This window comes from Zosterops lateralis (genome assembly GCF_965231275.1).
Source record: "Zosterops lateralis genome assembly, chromosome: 23".
Lineage (NCBI taxonomy): Eukaryota > Metazoa > Chordata > Aves > Passeriformes > Zosteropidae > Zosterops > Zosterops lateralis.
In genome coordinates, this window is record NC_139783.1 from 661,566 (window position 1) to 679,065 (window position 17,500).

The following is a 17,500-nucleotide window of genomic DNA, read 5'->3' on the forward strand; positions in this document are numbered from 1 at the left end:
GTATTTTCCCAGATTTTTTCCCTGTATTTTCCCGGATTTTTTCCCCACATTTTCCCGTATTTTCCCGTATTTTTTCCCACATTTTCCCGTATTTTTTTCCCGTATTTTATTCCCGTATTTTATTCCCATCCAGTCTCACCTGTTCTCATAGCGGGCCGGGCTCGGGGCCCGTGTCCTGACTGGCCTCCAGCAGCAGCTCCTGCAGCTCCTGCTCGTTCCTGGAGCAGCTCAGCTCTGCGGGGAGGGGGAAAGGAATGGTCCTGGATTCCCAAAAATTCCCAAATATTCCCCAACTGATGCTTTTCCCACTTTTTCCTGCTTTTTTCCCAGTTTTTCCTGTTTTTTTCCCAGTTTTCCAGCCCAATTCCAGCTCCTTTTCCCAGTTTTCCACCCCCCTGCTCGTTCCTGGAGCAGCTCAGCTCTGCAGGGAGGGAGCACAGAATGGTCCAGGATTCCCAAATGATGCTTTTCCCACTTTTTCCCAATTTTTTCCCAGTTTTTCCTGCTTTTTTCCCAGTTTTCCACCCCAATTTTAGCTCCTTTTCCCGGTTTTCCACCCCCTGCTCGTTCCTGGAGCAGCTCAGCTCTGCAGGGAGGGAGCACAGAATGGTCCAGGATTCCCAAATGATGCTTTTCCCACTTTTTCCCAATTTTTTCCCAGTTTTTCCTGCTTTTTTCCCAGTTTTCCACCCCAATTTTAGCTCCTTTTCCCGGTTTTCCACCCCCTGCTCGTTCCTGGAGCAGCTCAGCTCTGCAGGGAGGGAGAAAGGAATGGTCCAGGATTCCCAAAAATTCCCAAAAATCCCCCAAAAATTCCCCACCTGCTGTTTTTCCAGGTTTTTTTCTGCTTTTTTTTTCCCTAGTTTTTCTGGCTTTTTTTCCCACTTTTTTCCTGCTTTCTTCCCAGTTTTCCACCCAAATTCCCACTGTATTCCCAGTTTTTCACCCCAATTTCTCCCGTGTTCCCAGTTTTTCCTGCTGTATTCCCAGTTTTCCACCCCAAGTCCTGCTCCCTTCTTATTTATTCACCCCAATTCCAGCTGCATTCCCAGTTTTCCACCCCCTGGACACATTTCCAGATCCTTTTTTTCCCAGTTTTCCACCCCAATTCCAGCTCTTTTCCTGGTTTTCTACCCCAATTCCTGCTGTATTCCCAGTTTTCCACCCTCTGGCCACACTCCCAGCCCCTTTTTCCCAGTTTTCCAGCTCGGATCCGTCGGAATAAGATCCAGGAGCACCTGGAGCTTTTTCCTGGGATTGAAATTCCCCCAGGAAAATCCCAGGAATTTCACCTTGGGGCTTGGAACCACCTCAATTTGGGATTTTGGGAATTTGGGATCCCCAAACTCCCAGGAAGTCCCCGAGGCCAGGAACCTCCTCTGGAATTTGGGGAATTTGGGGATTATTTGGGTATTTTTTGTGGCTCTCACCTCTGGAATTTGGGGATCATTTGAGGACAATTTGGGGCTGATTCTGGGACTGATTTGGGAGCCAATTTCAGGCTGATTTGGGGCTGATTTTGGGCCAATTTGGGGTATTTTTTGTGGCTCTCACCTCTGGAATTTGGGGATAATTTTGGGACAATTTGGGGACCACTTTGGGCTAATTTTGGGGCCGATTTTGGGCTGATTTGGGGCTGACTTTGGGCCGATTTTGGGCTGATCTGGGGCTGATCTGGGGATTATTTGGGGGGCTCTCACCTCTGTAATTCAGGGATTATTTGGGGCTGATTTTGGCCTGATCTGGGGCCAATTTTGGGCCGATTTAGGGCCTATTTTGGGGCTAATTTTGGGCCAGTTTGGGGCTGATTTAGGGCCTATTTTGGGCCAGTTTGGGGCTGATTTAGGGCCTATTTTGGGCTGATTTGGGGGCTGATTTTGGGCTGACTTTGGGGCTGATTTGAAGATTATTTTGGGCCGACCTGGGGCCAATTTTGGGCTGACTTTGGGTTGATCTGGGGCCAATTTTGGGCTGATTTAGGGCCTATTTTGGGCTGATTTTGGGGCTGATTTAGGGCCTATTTTGGGCTGATTTCAGGCTGATCTGGGGCTGATTTTGGGCCGATTCAGGGCCTGTTTTGGGGCAGATTTCCCCGTCTCTCACCGTGCTCGGCGGCGCAGCTTCCCCGTTTCCCGTCGCCCTCCGGGCCCGGCTCCGGCAGCGCCCGAACAAAACCCGCCTTGAGCCCGTTGGGCAGGGGGGGATCCCGGGAAATCCCCCCCTGGGGGGCAGGAATCCCCTCAGAGCCCGGCAGTTCAGGGATTGGGGCTCCAAATCCATGGGGAACAGCCCCGGATCCATCGGGAACGGGGCTGGATCCAGCAGGAATTGCTCCAAATCCATGGGGAACAGCCCCGGATCCATCAGAAATGGGGCTGGATCCAGCGGGAACTGCTCCAAATCCATGGGGAACAGCCCCGGATCCATCAAAAACGGGGCTGGATCCGGTGGGAAGGGACCCAGATCCATCAAAAACGGGGCTGGATCCAGCAGGAACATCAAGAACGGCTCCAGATCCAACAGGAACTGCTCCAAATCCATCAGGAACAATCCCAGATCCATCAGGAACGGCTCCAAATCCAACAGGAACAACTCTGGATCCATCAGAAATCCCAGATCCATCAGGAATCGTCCCAGATCCGTCAGGAATCGTCCCAGATCCGTCAGGAATTGTCCCAGATCCGTCAGGAATTGTCCCTGATCCTTTGGGAACAGTCCCAGATCCCTCAGGAGCAGCTCCAGATCCTTCAGGAACAATCCCAGATCCCTCAGGAACAATCCCAGATCCATCAGGAACAATCCCAGATCCATCAGGAACAATCCCAGATCCCTCGGGAACAATCCCAGATCTCTCAGGAACCGTCTCAGATCTCTCAGGAACGGTCCCAGCTCCCTCAGATTCCTTGGGAATGGCTCCAGATCCCTCAGATTCCTTGGGAACGACCCTGGATCCATCAGGAACAATCCCAGATCCCTCAGTTTCCTTGGGAATGACCCTGGATCCATCAGGAACAGCCCCAGATCTCTCAGGAACCATCTCAGACTCTTTGGGAACAATCCCAGCTCCCTCAGGAACGGCCCCAGATCCCTCAGATCCCTTGGGAATGACCCTGGATCCCTCAGATCCCTCGGGAAGGATCCCAAATCCCTCAGGAACAATTCCAGATCCCTCAGATCCATCAGGAACAGCCCCAGATTCTTTGGGAATGACCCTGGATCCCTCAGATCCCTTGGGAATGACCCCGGATTCTTTGGGAACAGCCCCAGATCCATCAGGAACAATCCCAGATCCCTTGGGAATGACCCTGGATCCCTCAGACCCCTCGGGAAGGATCCCAGATCCATCAGGAACAATTCCAGATCCCTCAGATCCATGAGGAACAGCCCCAGATCCCTTGGGAATGACCCTGGATTCTTTGGGAACAGCCCCAGATCCATCAGGAACAGCCTCAGATCCCTCAGGAACAATCCCAGATCCCTCAGGAATGACCCTGGATCCCTCAGGAACGGCCCCAGATCCCTCAGATCCCTCGGGAAGGATCCCAGATCTCTCAGATCCCTCGGGAAGGACCCCGGGCCCCTGGGGCACGTTCTCCACGCGCGTCACCACGAAGACCTTGCGGCCTCTGCCGGGGCTGGAGACGGAAATCCTGCGCTCGGAATTCCCGGAATTCCCAGAGGACTCCACCACCTCCCTCGAGCCTTTCCCACCCTCCTCATCCTCCTTTTTTTCCTCCTCTTTTTCCTCCTCTTTTTCCTCCTCCTCCTCCTCCTCGGTGTCCGAGCTGGAATCTCCACCCGGAGCCTCTTTCCCGTTTTCCTCCGGAATTCCGGGATTTTTTTCCTCCTGGGGATGAATTCCAGGATTTTTTTCCTCCTCTGGATCTTCCTCCTCGGGATCGTTCCCGGAGATCTCGGCCATGGAGGCCGAGTGCTGCAGCTGCTGCTGCTGCTCCTCCTTCTCCTTGGCCAGGATGAAATTCCTCTTGCAGCCGTTCTGGATCTCGGCCAGCAGCGCCTTCTGCGTCTCCAGGAAGCTTTTCACCTGTTCCCAGGGGGGGAAAAATCGGGAATTATGGAAAAATTCCTGGGTTTTCATCCAAATTCCAGTTATTTTCCTAGTTTTCCAGCCCAATTTCAGCTTTTTTCCCAGTTTTCTACTCCAATTCCTGTTTTTTTTTCCCCAGTTTTCCAACCCGATTCCCGCTCTTTTCCCAGTTTTTCATCCAAATTTCTGCTTTTTCCCCGGTTTTCTACTCCAATTCCTGCTCCTTTCCTGTTTATTCAGCCCAATTTCAGCTTTTTTCCCAGTTTTCTACTCCAATTTCCCAGTTTTTCACTCCAATTCCAGCTCTTTTCTCACTTTTCCACCCCCTGGACACATTTCCAGCTCTTTTCCCAGTTTTCCAGCCCAACTCCTGCTCCATTCCAGTTTTCCACCTGAATTTCCCAGTTTTCCTCCCCAATTCTGACTCGTTTCCCAGTTTTTCACCCCAATTCCAGGTGTTTTTTCAGTTTTCCACCCAAATTCCTGCATTATTCCCAGTTTTCCTTCAAATTCCCGACTCTTTTCCCAGTTTTTCACCCCAATTTCCCAGTTTTCCAACCCAAATTTCCCAGTTTTCCACCCCAATTCTGACTCTTTTCCCAGTTTTTCACCCCAATTCCAGGTGTTTTTTTCAGTTTTTCGCCCCAATTCCTGCTCCATTCCAGTTTTCACCCCAATTTCCCAGTTTTCCAACCCCAATTCCAGCTCATTTTTCCCAGTTTTCCATCCCAATTCCTGTTTTTTTCCCAGTTTTCCATCCCAATTCCCGCTCTTTTCCCAGTTTTTCACCCCAATTTCCCAGTTTTCCAACCCAAATTTCCCAGTTTTCCACCCCAATTTCTGCTTATTCCCACTTTTTCACCCCAAATTCCAGTTCTTTTCCTAGTTTTCCACCCCCTGGACACATTTCCAGCTCCTTTTCCCAGTTTTCCATCCCAATTCCAGCTTTTTTCCCAGTTTTTCACCCCAATTTCTGCTCCATTTCAGTTCTTCACCCCAATTTCCCAGTTTTCCACCCCAATTCCAGCTCTTTTCCCACTTTTCCACCCCTGGACACATTTCCAGCTCATTTTCCCCAATTTTCCAGCCCAATTCCTGTTTTTTTCCCAGTTTTCCACCCCCAGTTCCTGCTCCATTCCAGTTTTCCACCCGAATTTCCCAGTTTTCCTCCCCAATTCTGACTCGTTTCCCAGTTTTTCACCCCAATTCCAGGTGTTTTTTCAGTTTTCCACCCAAATTCCTGCATTATTCCCAGTTTTCCTTCAAATTCCCGACTCTTTTCCCAGTTTTTCACCCCAATTTCCCAGTTTTCCAACCCAAATTTCCCAGTTTTCCACCCCAATTCTGACTCTTTTCCCAGTTTTTCACCCCAATTCCAGGTGTTTTTTTCAGTTTTTCGCCCCAATTCCTGCTCCATTCCAGTTTTCACCCCAATTTCCCAGTTTTCCAACCCCAATTCCAGCTCATTTTTCCCAGTTTTCCATCCCAATTCCTGTTTTTTTCCCAGTTTTCCACCCCAATTCCAGCTCTTTTCTCAGTTTTCCACCCCCTGGACACATTTCCAGCTCATTTTTCCCAATTTTCCAGCCCAATTCCTGCTGTTTTCCCAGTTTTTCACCCCAATTCCAGTTCTTTTCCCAGTTTTTCATCCCAATCCCAAACACTCAACACCTCAGGCACCATTTTCCTCTCCATAAATGTCCCAAAACTCCAGGAACGCCCCAAAAATCCTGGGAATTTTGGGGAATTCCATTATTTTTTGGGGGAATTTTGGGAAAATTTTGGGAATCACCGCCTCCTTCTTGGACTCACAATCCAATCCCAGTCCCCCAACACTCCACACCTCACTCAGACACCATTTCTCACTCCATAAATGTCCCAAAACTCCGGGAACGCCCCAAAATCGCGCGAATTTTCGCAAATTCCACGGATTTTTTTGGGAATTTTGGGAAATTTTGGGATTTTTTTTGGGAATTCCGCCCCTCACCGCCTCCTTCTTGGGTTCACAATCCCCCAACACTCCACACCCCACTCAGACACAATTTCTCACTCCATAAATGTCCCAAAACTCCGGGAACGCCCCAAAATCACACAAATTTTCGCGTATTTCGCTGATTTTTTTGGGAATCTCGGGATTTTTTTTTTGGGAATTCTGGCCCTCACCGCCTCCTTCTCAGGCTCACAGTCCAATCCCAGTCCCCCAACACTCCACACCTCACTCAGACACCATTTCCTGCTTTGGGAACATCCCAAAACCCCAGAAACACCCCAAAATCCTGGGAATTTTTGGGAATTCCCAAAAAATTCTCAGAATTTTTCCTGGAGTTTGGGAATTCCAGGAATTTTTTGGGGAATTTTGGGACTCACCACCTCCTCCTCAGGCTCACAGTCCAATCACAAACCCCCAACACCTCAAGGACACCATTTCCCAACTCCGGGAACGGCCCAAAATTGCAAATTTCGCGAATTTCGCAGAATTTTTTTGGGAATTCTGGGAAATTCCCGGGAATTTTTTTGGGAATTCCGCCCCTCACCGCCTCCTTCTTGGTCTCACAATCCAATCCCAAACCCTCAACACTCCACACCTCACTCAGACACCATTTCCCACTCCATAAATGTCCCAAAACTCCGTGAACGCCCCAAAATCGCGCAAATTTTCGCGAATTTCGCAGAATTTTTTGGGAATTCCAGGAATTTTTTGGGGGAATTTTGGGACTCACCACCTCCTCCTCAGGGTCACAATCCAATCCCAGTCCCCCAACGCTCCACACCTCACTCAGACACCTTTCCCACTCCATAAATGTCCCAAAACTCCGGGAACACCCCAAAATCGCAAATTTTCGCGAATTTTGCTGATTTTTTGGGGAAATTTTGGAAAATTTCAGGAATTTTTTTGGGAATTCCATCCCTCACTGCCTCCTTCTTGGGTTCACAATCCCCCAACACTCCACACCCCACTCAGACACAATTTCTCACTCCATAAATGTCCCAAAACTCCGGGAACGCCCCAAAATCGCGAATTTTCGCGTATTTTTTTGGAAATTTTTGGAAAATTTCAGGAATTTTTTTGGGAATGCCGGCCCTCACCGCCTCCTTCTTGGGCTCCCTGTCGAGGTCGAGGCGCAGCAGGGAGTGGTTGACCCTCAGGGCCAGGCTCAGGGCCATCAGCCCCCCGGTCTTGACGTCGTTCTCGCGCAGGTCCAGGCGCAGCAGCCGCGCGCTCTCGGCGATGAACTCCGCCACCGCCACCGCCCCTGCCAGGGAAAAATGGGAATTTGGGGGGATTTTGGGAATTTTGGGGGGATTCGGGGGGTTTGGGGATTGGGGAAGGGGTGGGGAGGGGCTTTTAGGGGGGTTTGGAGGGGAAAAAATTGAGGAAATTAGGGAAAATTTGGGGAATTTGGAAAATTCGGGGAAATTTGGGGAATTGGGGGAAAAATTGGGAATTTGGGGGGGTTTTGGGAATTTTGGAGGAGTTCAGGGGGTTTGGGGATTGAGGAAGGGGTGGGGAGGGAATTTTGGGGGGTTTGGAGGGGAAAACATTGAGGAAATTTGGGGAAATGTGGGAAATTTGGGAAATTCACAGAAATTTGGGGAACGGGGGGAATTGGGGGGAAAACTGGGAATTTGGGGGGATTTCCTGGAATTTCAGGAATTCTGGGGGGGATTTGGGGTGGGGTAGAGGTGGGGAGGGGGCTTTTAGGGGGGGTTGGAAATTGAAAATTTGGAAAAATCGAGGAAATTGGGGAAAATTTGGGGAAATTTGCGAAATTTGGGGGAAAAATTGGAATTGGGGGGAATTTCCTGAAATTCCTGGAATTCTGGGGGGGATCCAGGGGGTTTGGGATGGGGTAGAGGGTGGGGAAGGGAATTTTGGGGGGGTTTGGAGGGGTTTGGAGGGAGAAAATTGAGGAAATTTGGGAGGAAATTGGGGGAAATTTGGGAATTGGGGAAATTTGGAGAATTGGGGGAAAAACTGGGAATCGGGGGGAATTGGGGGATTTGGGGAGTTCTGGGGGGTTTGGAGGGGTTTGGGGATTGGGGAAGGGGTGGGGAGGGGATTTTGGGGGGGTTTGGAGGGGGGAAATTGAGGAAATTTGGGGAAATTTGGGAAATTCAGGGAAATTTGGGGAATTGGGGGGAAAAATTGGGAACTGGGGGGATTTTGGGAGTTTTGGGGGGATCCAGGGGGTTTGGGGATTGGGGAAGGGGTGGGGAGGGAATTTTGGGGGGGTTTGGAGGGGAAAAAATTGAGGAAATTGGGGAAAATTTGGGGAATTGGGGGGAATTGGGGGAAAAATTGGGAATTGGAGGGGAATTCCTGGAATTTCAGGAATTCTGGGGGGGATTTGGGGTGGGGCAGGGGTGGGGAGGGGCTTTTAGGGGGATTTGGAGGGGGAAATTGAGGAAAATTGAGGAATAAAAATTGAGGAAATCGGAGAAACTTTGGGAATTGGGGGAATTGGAGAAATGCAGGGAATTGGGGGAACAGGCAGGAATTTTCCATCCTAAATTTTCCAACCCCCATCTCAGCTTTTCCATCCCAAATTTTCAGGTCTATCCCAACTTTTCCATCCTAATTTTCCAAGCCCAAGCCAAACTTTTCCATCCTAATTTTCCGAAACCTATCCGAACTTTTCCAACCCAGCTTTTCCAGCCCCAAACCACGCCCCAGGCCCTCCAAATTCCCAGAAAAATGATAGAAGATGCCATAAAATCCCCCAAAATCCCAGAAAATGCCAGAAAATCCCAGAAAAATCCCAAAAAATTCCCGAAAAATCCCAGAAACTCCTGGAAAATCCCAGAAAAACCCCAGAAACTCCCGGAAAATTCCCAGAAAAATCCTCTAAAAATCCTAGGGAAAAAAAAAAAATCCCAGAAAATGCAGAAAAATCCCAGAAAAATCCCTGAAATTCCCAGAAAATCCCAAAAAAATCCCGGAAAAAACCCAGAAACTCCCAGAAAATCCCAAAAAAATCCCAGAAAAATCCCAAAAAATCCCGGAAAAATCCCAGAAACTCCCAGAAAAATCCCAAAAAATCCCAGAAAAATCCCAGAAACTCCCAGAAAAATCCAAAAAAAACCCAGAAAAATCCCAAAAAATCCCGGAAAAATCCCAAAAAATCCCAGAAAAATCCCAAAAAATCCCATAAAAATCCCAGAAACTCCCAGAAAAATCCCAGAAACTTAAAAAAAAATCCCGGAAAATCCCAGAAAATCCCCCAAAAATCCAGGAAAAATCCCAAAAAATCCCAGAAAAATCCCAAAAAATCACGGAAAAATCCCAAAAAATCCCGGAAAATTCCCAAAAAATCCCAGAAAATTCCCAAAAAATCCCAGAAAATTCCCAAAAAATCCCAGAAAAATCCCAGAAACTCCAGGAAACCCCTGAGGAAGTGTTTTACCCTCGCAGGTGATCTTGGTGCAGGCCAGCCCCAGGCGCAGCACCGAGCGGTTCCCGATCAATCCGTTCTTCAGGTTCCGAACGCCCTCGTTCCCGATGGGGTTGTGGCCCAGGTTCAGGGTCTCCAGGCTCTGCGTGTGGGGCTGGAAAACACAGGGAAATTCAGGGGGAGTCACGGGAAATTTATGGGAATTCATGGGAATATCCAGGGGGATTGATGGGAAAAATCAGGGGAAAATTAGAAGAAAATTCAGGGGAAAAATCCATGGAAAATCCAGGGGAAATAATGGGAAAATTCAGAGGAAAATCGAGGGGAAAATTCAGGGGAATTCATTAGAAAATTCAGGGGAAAATCGAGGGGAAAATTCAGGGGAATTCATTAGAAAATTCAGGGGAAAATCCGGGGGAAAATTAGGGGGAAATTAGGGGAAAAAATGGGAAAAATCAGGGGAAAATTAGGGGAAAATTCAGGGGGATTGATGGGAAAAATCAGGGGAAAATTAGGGGAAATTCATGGGAAATTTCAGGGGAAAATTCAGGAGAATTCATGGGAAAAATCAGGGGGATTCATGGGAAATTTCAGGGGAAAATTCAGGAGAATTCATGGGAAAAATCAGGGGAATTCATGGGAAAATTCAGGGGAGAATCCAGGGGAAAATTCATGGAAAATCCAGGAGAATTCATGGGAAAATTCAGGGGAATTAATGGGGAAATCCAGGGGAAATTTAATGGCAAAATTCAGGGAAGAATCCAGGGAAAAATTAGGGGAAAATCCGTGGGAATTCATGGGAAAATCCAGGGGGAAATCCAGGGAAAATTCATGGGAAAAAATCCATGGAAATTCATGGGGAAATTCATGGGATATCCAGGGGAAAATTAGGGGAAAATTCATGGGAAAATCCATGGGAATATCCAGGGGGATTGATGGGGAATTCATGGGAAAATTCATGGGAATTAATGGGAAAATTCAGGGGAAAATTCATGGAAAATCCAGGAGAAATCATGGGAAAATTCAGGGGAAATTCATGGGAAAATTAATAGGAAAATCAAAGGGAATTCAGGGGAAAATTCAGGGGAAAATCCAGGAAAATACAGGGGAAAATCGAGGGAAAATTCAGGGAAAATTCATGGGAAAAAATCCATGGAAATTCATGGGGAAATTCATGGGATATCCAGGGGAAAATTAGGGGAAAATTCAGGGGAAAATCCATGGGGAAAATCCATGGAAATCCCATTGAAAACTCACGGAAAACCAATGGAAAGTTCATGGAAAACCAATGGAAAAAAATCAACGAAAACCACAAAAAAAAAAATCCACGGAAGTCGATGGAAAAACCAATGAAAATCCATGGAAAATCCACAAAAAAATCCCCAAAAAATCCCCCAAAATCCCAAATTTTCCCCGGGAAATTTGGGAATTGCAGGAAAAGTGGAAATCCTCACCAGGGTCATGCCCAGATAGGCCATCCCGGCGTGGCTCAGTTGGTTGTTCCAGAGCACCAGAGTCACCAGCCCCCGGCGCTGCTCCCGCAGCCCCTCGCAGATGTAGGCCAGGCCTGGGGGGAAAAACAGGGAAATTGGGAATTACGACAGGACTGGGGGGAAAAACAGGGAAATTGGGAATTAGGACAGGTCTGGGAAAGCCTGGAAAACTCCAGAGTTAAGGCAGGCCTGGAAAAATCCCAGAAAATCCCGGGAAATCAGGAATTAGGACAGGTCTGGGGGAGAAATCAAGGGAAATTGGGAATTAGGACAGGTCTGGAAAAGCCTGGAAAATCCCAGAGTTAAAGGCAGGCCTGGGAAAATGGGAAAATCTCCAGAAAATCCTGGGAAATCAGGAGTTAGGCCAAGCCTGGGGGAGAAATCAGGGAAAACTGGGAATTAGGACAGGACTGGGGGAGAAATCAAGGAAATTGGGAATTAGGACAGGTCTGGGGGAGAAAAACAGGGAAAACTGGGAATTAGGACAGGCCTGGGGGAGAAAAACAGGAAAATTGGGAATTAGGACAGGTCTGGGAAAGCCTGGAAAATCCCAGAGTTAAGGCAGGCCTGAAAAAATGGGAAAATCCCAGAAAATCAGGAGTTAGACCAGGCCTGGGGGAGAAATCAGGGAAAACTGGGAATTAGGACAGGTCTGGGGGAGAAAAACAGGAAAATTGGGAATTAGGACAGGCCTGGGGGAGAAAAACAGGAAAATTGGGAATTAGGACAGGCCTGGGGGAGAAAAACAGGAAAATTGGGAATTAGGACAGGACTGGAAAAGCCTGGAAAATCCCAGAGTTAAGGCAGGCCTGAAAAAATGGGAAAATCCCCAGAAAATCCCAGAATTATTGAGGCCAGGCTGGGAGAAAAAGGGAAAATTTGGGAAATCCTGGGAAATTGGGAATCAAGGCCAAGCCTGGAAAAGCAGGAATTGAGGATTCCAAAAGCAACTCCCACAATTCCAAATCCATTCCCAGCACTCCCAGCACCCCCAGTATCCCCAGTACAGACCAGCACACACCAGCACACACCAGTATCCCCAGTACAGACCAGCACACACCAGTACAGACCAGCACACACCAGCACACACCAGTAAACCCCAGCACACACCAGCACACACCAGTACACACCAGTATCCCCAGTACAGACCAGCACACACCAGCACACACCAGTATCCCCAGTACAGACCAGCACACACCAGCACACACCAGTATCCCCAGTACAGACCAGCACACACCAGTACACACCAGCACACACCAGTACACACCAGTAAACCCCAGCACACACCAGCACACACCAGTACACACCAGTACACACCAGCACACACCAGCACACACCAGTACACACCAGCACACACCAGCACACACCAGTACACACCAGCACACACCAGCACACACCAGTAAACACCAGCACACACCAGTAAACCCCAGTACAGACCAGTAAACACCAGCACACACCAGTACACACCAGCACACACCAGTAAACACCAGTACACACCAGCACACACCAGCACACACCAGCACACACCAGTAAACTCCAGCACACACCAATAAACCCCAGTATCCCCAGTACAAACCCGAGTCCATGAGGTGGTTGTTGCGCAGGTCCAGCAGCTGCAGGGCCCATTCCCAGTACAGACCAGCACACACCAGCACACACCAGCACACACCAGTAAACACCAGTACACACCAGCACACACCAGCACACACCAGTAAACCCCAGCACACACCAGCACACACCAGTAAACCCCAGCACACACCAGCACACACCAGCACACACCAGCACACACCAGTAAACACCAGCACACACCAGTAAACACCAGCACACACCAGCACACACCAGTACACACCAGCACACACCAGCACACACCAGCACACACCAGTAAACCCCAGCACACACCAGCACACACCAGCACACACCAGCACACACCAGTAAACACCAGCACACACCAGTAAACACCAGCACACACCAGCACACACCAGCACACACCAGCACACACCAGTAAACACCAGCACACACCAGCACACACCAGCACACACCAGCACACACCAGTAAACACCAGCACACACCAGTAAACACCAGCACACACCAGCACACACCAGCACACACCAGCACACACCAGTACACACCAGCACACACCAGCACACACCAGCACACACCAGCACACACCAGCACACACCAGTAAACACCAGCACACACCAGCACACACCAGCACACACCAGTAAACACCAGCACACACCAGTAAACACCAGCACACACCAGCACACACCAGCACACACCAGCACACACCAGTAAACCCCAGCACACACCAGCACACACCAGCACACACCAGCACACACCAGCACACACCAGTAAACACCAGCACACACCAGCACACACCAGCACACACCAGCACACACCAGCACACACCAGTAAACACCAGCACACACCAGCACACACCAGCACACACCAGCACACACCAGCACACACCAGCACACACCAGTAAACCCCAGCACACACCAGCACACACCAGCACACACCAGCACACACCAGTAAACCCCAGCACACACCAGCACACACCAGCACACACCAGCACACACCAGTAAACACCAGCACACACCAGCACACACCAGCACACACCAGCACACACCAGCACACACCAGTACACACCAGCACACACCAGCACACACCAGCACACACCAGCACACACCAGTACACACCAGTAAACCCCAGCACACACCAGTAAACCCCAGCACACACCAGCACACACCAGTAAACCCCAGCACACACCAGCACACACCAGCACACACCAGCACACACCAGTAAACCCCAGCACACACCAGCACACACCAGCACACACCAGCACACACCAGTAAACACCAGCACACACCAGCACACACCAGTACACACCAGCACACACCAGCACACACCAGCACACACCAGTAAACCCCAGCACACACCAGTAAACCCCAGTAAATCCCAGTAAATCCCAGTACAGACCCGAGTCCATGAGGTGGTTGTTGCGCAGGTCCAGCAGCTGCAGGGCCCCATTCCCAGTACACACCAGCACACACCAGTATCCCCAGTACACACCAGTATCCCCAGTAAACCCCAGTAAACACCAGTAAACCCCAGTAAACACCAGTAAACCCCAGTTTGCCCAGTTTACCCGAGTCCATGAGGTGGTTGTTGCGCAGGTCCAGCAGCTGCAGGGCCTATTCCCAGTACAGACCAGCACACACCAGTAAACCCCAGTAAACCCCAGTAAACCCCAGTATCCCCAGTACAAACCCGAGTCCATGAGGTGGTTGTTGCGCAGGTCCAGCAGCTGCAGGGCCCATTCCCAGCACACACCAGTACACACCAGTATCCCCAGCACACACCAGTATCCCCAGTACAGACCAGTAAACACCAGTAAACACCAGTACAGACCCGAGTCCATGAGGTGGTTGTTGCGCAGGTCCAGCAGCTGCAGGGCCCATTCCCAGCACACACCAGTATCCCCAGTACAGACCAGTAAATCCCAGTAAACCCCAGTTTACCCAAGTCCATGAGGTGGTTGTTGCGCAGGTCCAGCAGCTGCAGGGCCCATTCCCAGCACACACCAGTATCCCCAGTAAACCCCAGTAAACCCCAGTAAACCCCAGTAAACACCAGTAAACACCAGTACAGACCAGAGTCCATGAGGTGGTTGTTGCGCAGGTCCAGCAGCTGCAGGGCCCCATTCCCAGCACACACCAGTATCCCCAGCACTCCCAGTACACACCAGTAAACCCCAGTAAACACCAGTAAAGCCCAGTACAAACCCGAGTCCATGAGGTGGTTGTTGCGCAGGTCCAGCAGCTGCAGGCAGCTGTTGTATTTCAGGAGGTTCCCCAGCTGGGCCGAGTCCTGCAGCCCGTTCAGTTTGTTGTCGGCCAGGTAAAGCTCCCGCAGAGTCACGTTCATCTTCAGCGCTGTGGCTGCAAAATGTGGGGGGAAATACAGGAAAAATGAGGGGAAAATGGGGAGAAATTGAGGGGAAAATGGGGGGAAATGAGGGGAAAATGGGGAGAAATTGAGGGGAAAATGGAGGGGAAATGGAGGGAAATTGGGGGGAAAATGGAGGGGAAAATGAGAAAAATGGGCGGAAATATTGATAGAAAAATGGGGAAAATGGAGGGGAAAATGGAGGGGAAAATGGAGGGGAAAATGGAGGGGAAAATGGGAAAATTGGATGGAAAAATGGAAAAAATGGGGGGAAAATTGGATGGAAAAATGGAGGGGAGAAGGGGAGAAATGGAGGGGAAAATGGAGGGGAAAATGGGGAGAATTGAGGGGAAACGGAGGAAAAAATCCCAGAAATCTCCTTCCCAACTCCCAAAAACCTCCAAAAATCCCCAGATTTTTGCCAAAACCCCATAAACCTCCTTCCAAAACCTCCAAACCCCCCCAAATATTTTCCAAAACCCCAAAAAACTCCTCCCCACCTCCCCAAACCCCCCAAAAATCCCCAAATTTTTGCTGAAACCCCATAAATCTCCTTCCCAACTTCCCGAAAACCTCCAGATTTGAGCCAAAATCCCAAAAATCTCCTTCCCAAACCCTCCAAACCCCCCCAAATCTTCCCCAAACCCCCTCCCCACCTCCCCCAAACCCCTCCCAGGATTATTTTAATTTATTTTTGGGTGGGAATTTATCCCTTTGACTGACCCAGCAGCATGAGGGGCCTCCCGGAGAGGGAGGTGCTCTCCAGGTGCAGAACCACGAGGCTGCTGCTGATCCTGAGCGCCCGCGCCACGAACGGGGCCGAGTGATCCAGGAGGGGAGAGCCCCGCGCGTCCAGGTACTGCAGGCAGCTCGTCTGGGGGGAGAAATGGGGTTTGAGAGGCCAAAAATGGGGTTTGGGATTGGGATTTGGGATTTTGGGATTGGGATTTGGGGTTCTGAACCAGCCCAGGTACTGCAGGCAGCTCGTCTGGGGGAAAAATGGGAGATTTGGGGTTGGATTTGGGATTGATATTTGGGATCTGGAGAGATTCTGATCCTCCCCAGGAACTGCAGGCAGCTCGTCTGGGGGGAGAAAATGGGAGATTTGGGGTCTTTAGGGGACAAAATGTGAGGTTTGGGATTGATATTTGGGATCCTGAGTGTCCCAGGTACTGCAGGCAGCTCGTCTGGGGGAAAAAAAGGGGATTTTGGGGTTTTTAGGGGACAAAAAATGGGGTTTGAGAGGCCAAAAATGGGGTTTGGGATTGGGATTTGGGGTTCTGAACCACCCCAGGTACTGCAGGCAGCTCGTCTGGGGGAAAAATGGGAGATTTGGGGTTGGATTTGGGGTTCTGAACCACCCCAGGGACTGCAGGCAGCTCGTCTGGGGGGAAAAGGGGAGATTTGGAGGTTTTAGGGGACAAAAAATGGGATTTGGGAATGGGGTTTGGGGTTCTGAACCACCCCAGGGGCTGCAGGCAGCTCGTCTGGGGGGAGAAATGGGGTTTGAGGGGCTAAAAATGGGATTTTGGGGTTGATATTTGGGATTTGGGATTGGGATTTGGGATCCCTGAGTGTCCCAGGTACTGCAGGCAGCTCGTCTGGGGGAAAAAATGGGGTTTGAGGGGCCAAAAATGGGATTTGGGAATGGGGTTTGGGGTTCTGAACCACCCCAGGTACTGCAGGCAGCTCGTCTGGGGGAAAAAAAGGGGATTTTGGGGTTTTTAGGGGACAAAAAATGGGGTTTGAGAGGCCAAAAATGGGTTTTGGGATTGGGATTTGGGGTTCTGAACCACCCCAGGTACTGCAGGCAGCTCGTCTGGGGGGAGAAATGGGGTTTGAGGGGCTAAAAATGGGATTTTGGGGTTGATATTTGGGATTTGGGATTGGGATTTGGGATCCCTGAGTGTCCCAGGTACTGCAGGCAGCTCGTCTGGGGGGAAAAATTGGGATTTGAGAGGCCAAAAATGGGATTTGGGATTGGGGTTTGGGGTTCTGAACCACTCCAGGGGCTGCAGGCAGCTCGTCTGGGGGAAAAAAAGGGGATTTTGGGGTTTTTAGGGGACAAAAAATGGGGTTTGAGAGGCCAAAAATGGGATTTTGGGATTGATATTTGGGATCCTGAGTGTCCCAGGTACTGCAGGCAGCTCGTCTGGGGGAAAAATGGGATTTTGGGGTTGGATTTGGGATTTGGGATTGGGATTTGGGGTTCTGAACCACCCCAGGTAGCTCGTCTGGGGGGAAAAATGGGATTTGAGAGGCCAAAAATGGGATTTTGGGGTCCTCAGGGGACAAAATGTGGGATTTGGGAATGGGGTTTGGGATTAGGACAGTCCCAGGGACTGCAGAGAGCTGGGAATGGGAAAAAATGGGATTTGAGAAAAATTCCCAAAGAATCCCCCCAAAAATTCCCCCAAAATTCCCAAAAAATCCGCAAAAAATCCCAAAAAATTCCCAAAAAAATTCCCAAAATATCCTCAAAAATCCCACCAAAATTCACAAAGAATTCTTAAAAAATTGCCAAAAAATCCCTGAAAAATTAAAAAAATTCCCCAAAAATTCCCAAAAAATCCCCAAACAATCCTCAAAAAATCCCCAAAAAATTCCCCCCAAAATTC

At 49.7% G+C, this 17,500-nt stretch overlaps 1 protein-coding gene across 1 annotated transcript in view; it reads right to left on the reverse strand.

The window, feature by feature from the left end:
• Nucleotides 1-17,500, reverse strand: part of PPP1R37 (protein phosphatase 1 regulatory subunit 37) — a gene marked incomplete at its 5' end in the record, with an annotated part of 27,531 nt that continues 10,031 nt past the window's right edge. The window contains 10 exons of the mRNA XM_083877157.1: nt 1-234; nt 2,104-2,983; nt 3,077-3,127; nt 3,446-3,529; nt 3,590-4,045; nt 7,136-7,302; nt 9,454-9,595; nt 10,896-11,008; nt 14,720-14,875; nt 15,606-15,756. Coding sequence (XP_083733283.1) covers nt 146-234; nt 2,104-2,983; nt 3,077-3,127; nt 3,446-3,529; nt 3,590-4,045; nt 7,136-7,302; nt 9,454-9,595; nt 10,896-11,008; nt 14,720-14,875; nt 15,606-15,756 — 2,289 coding nt within the window. The 3' untranslated portion in view covers nt 1-145. The remainder of the gene's footprint in view (nt 235-2,103; nt 2,984-3,076; nt 3,128-3,445; nt 3,530-3,589; nt 4,046-7,135; nt 7,303-9,453; nt 9,596-10,895; nt 11,009-14,719; nt 14,876-15,605; nt 15,757-17,500) is intronic.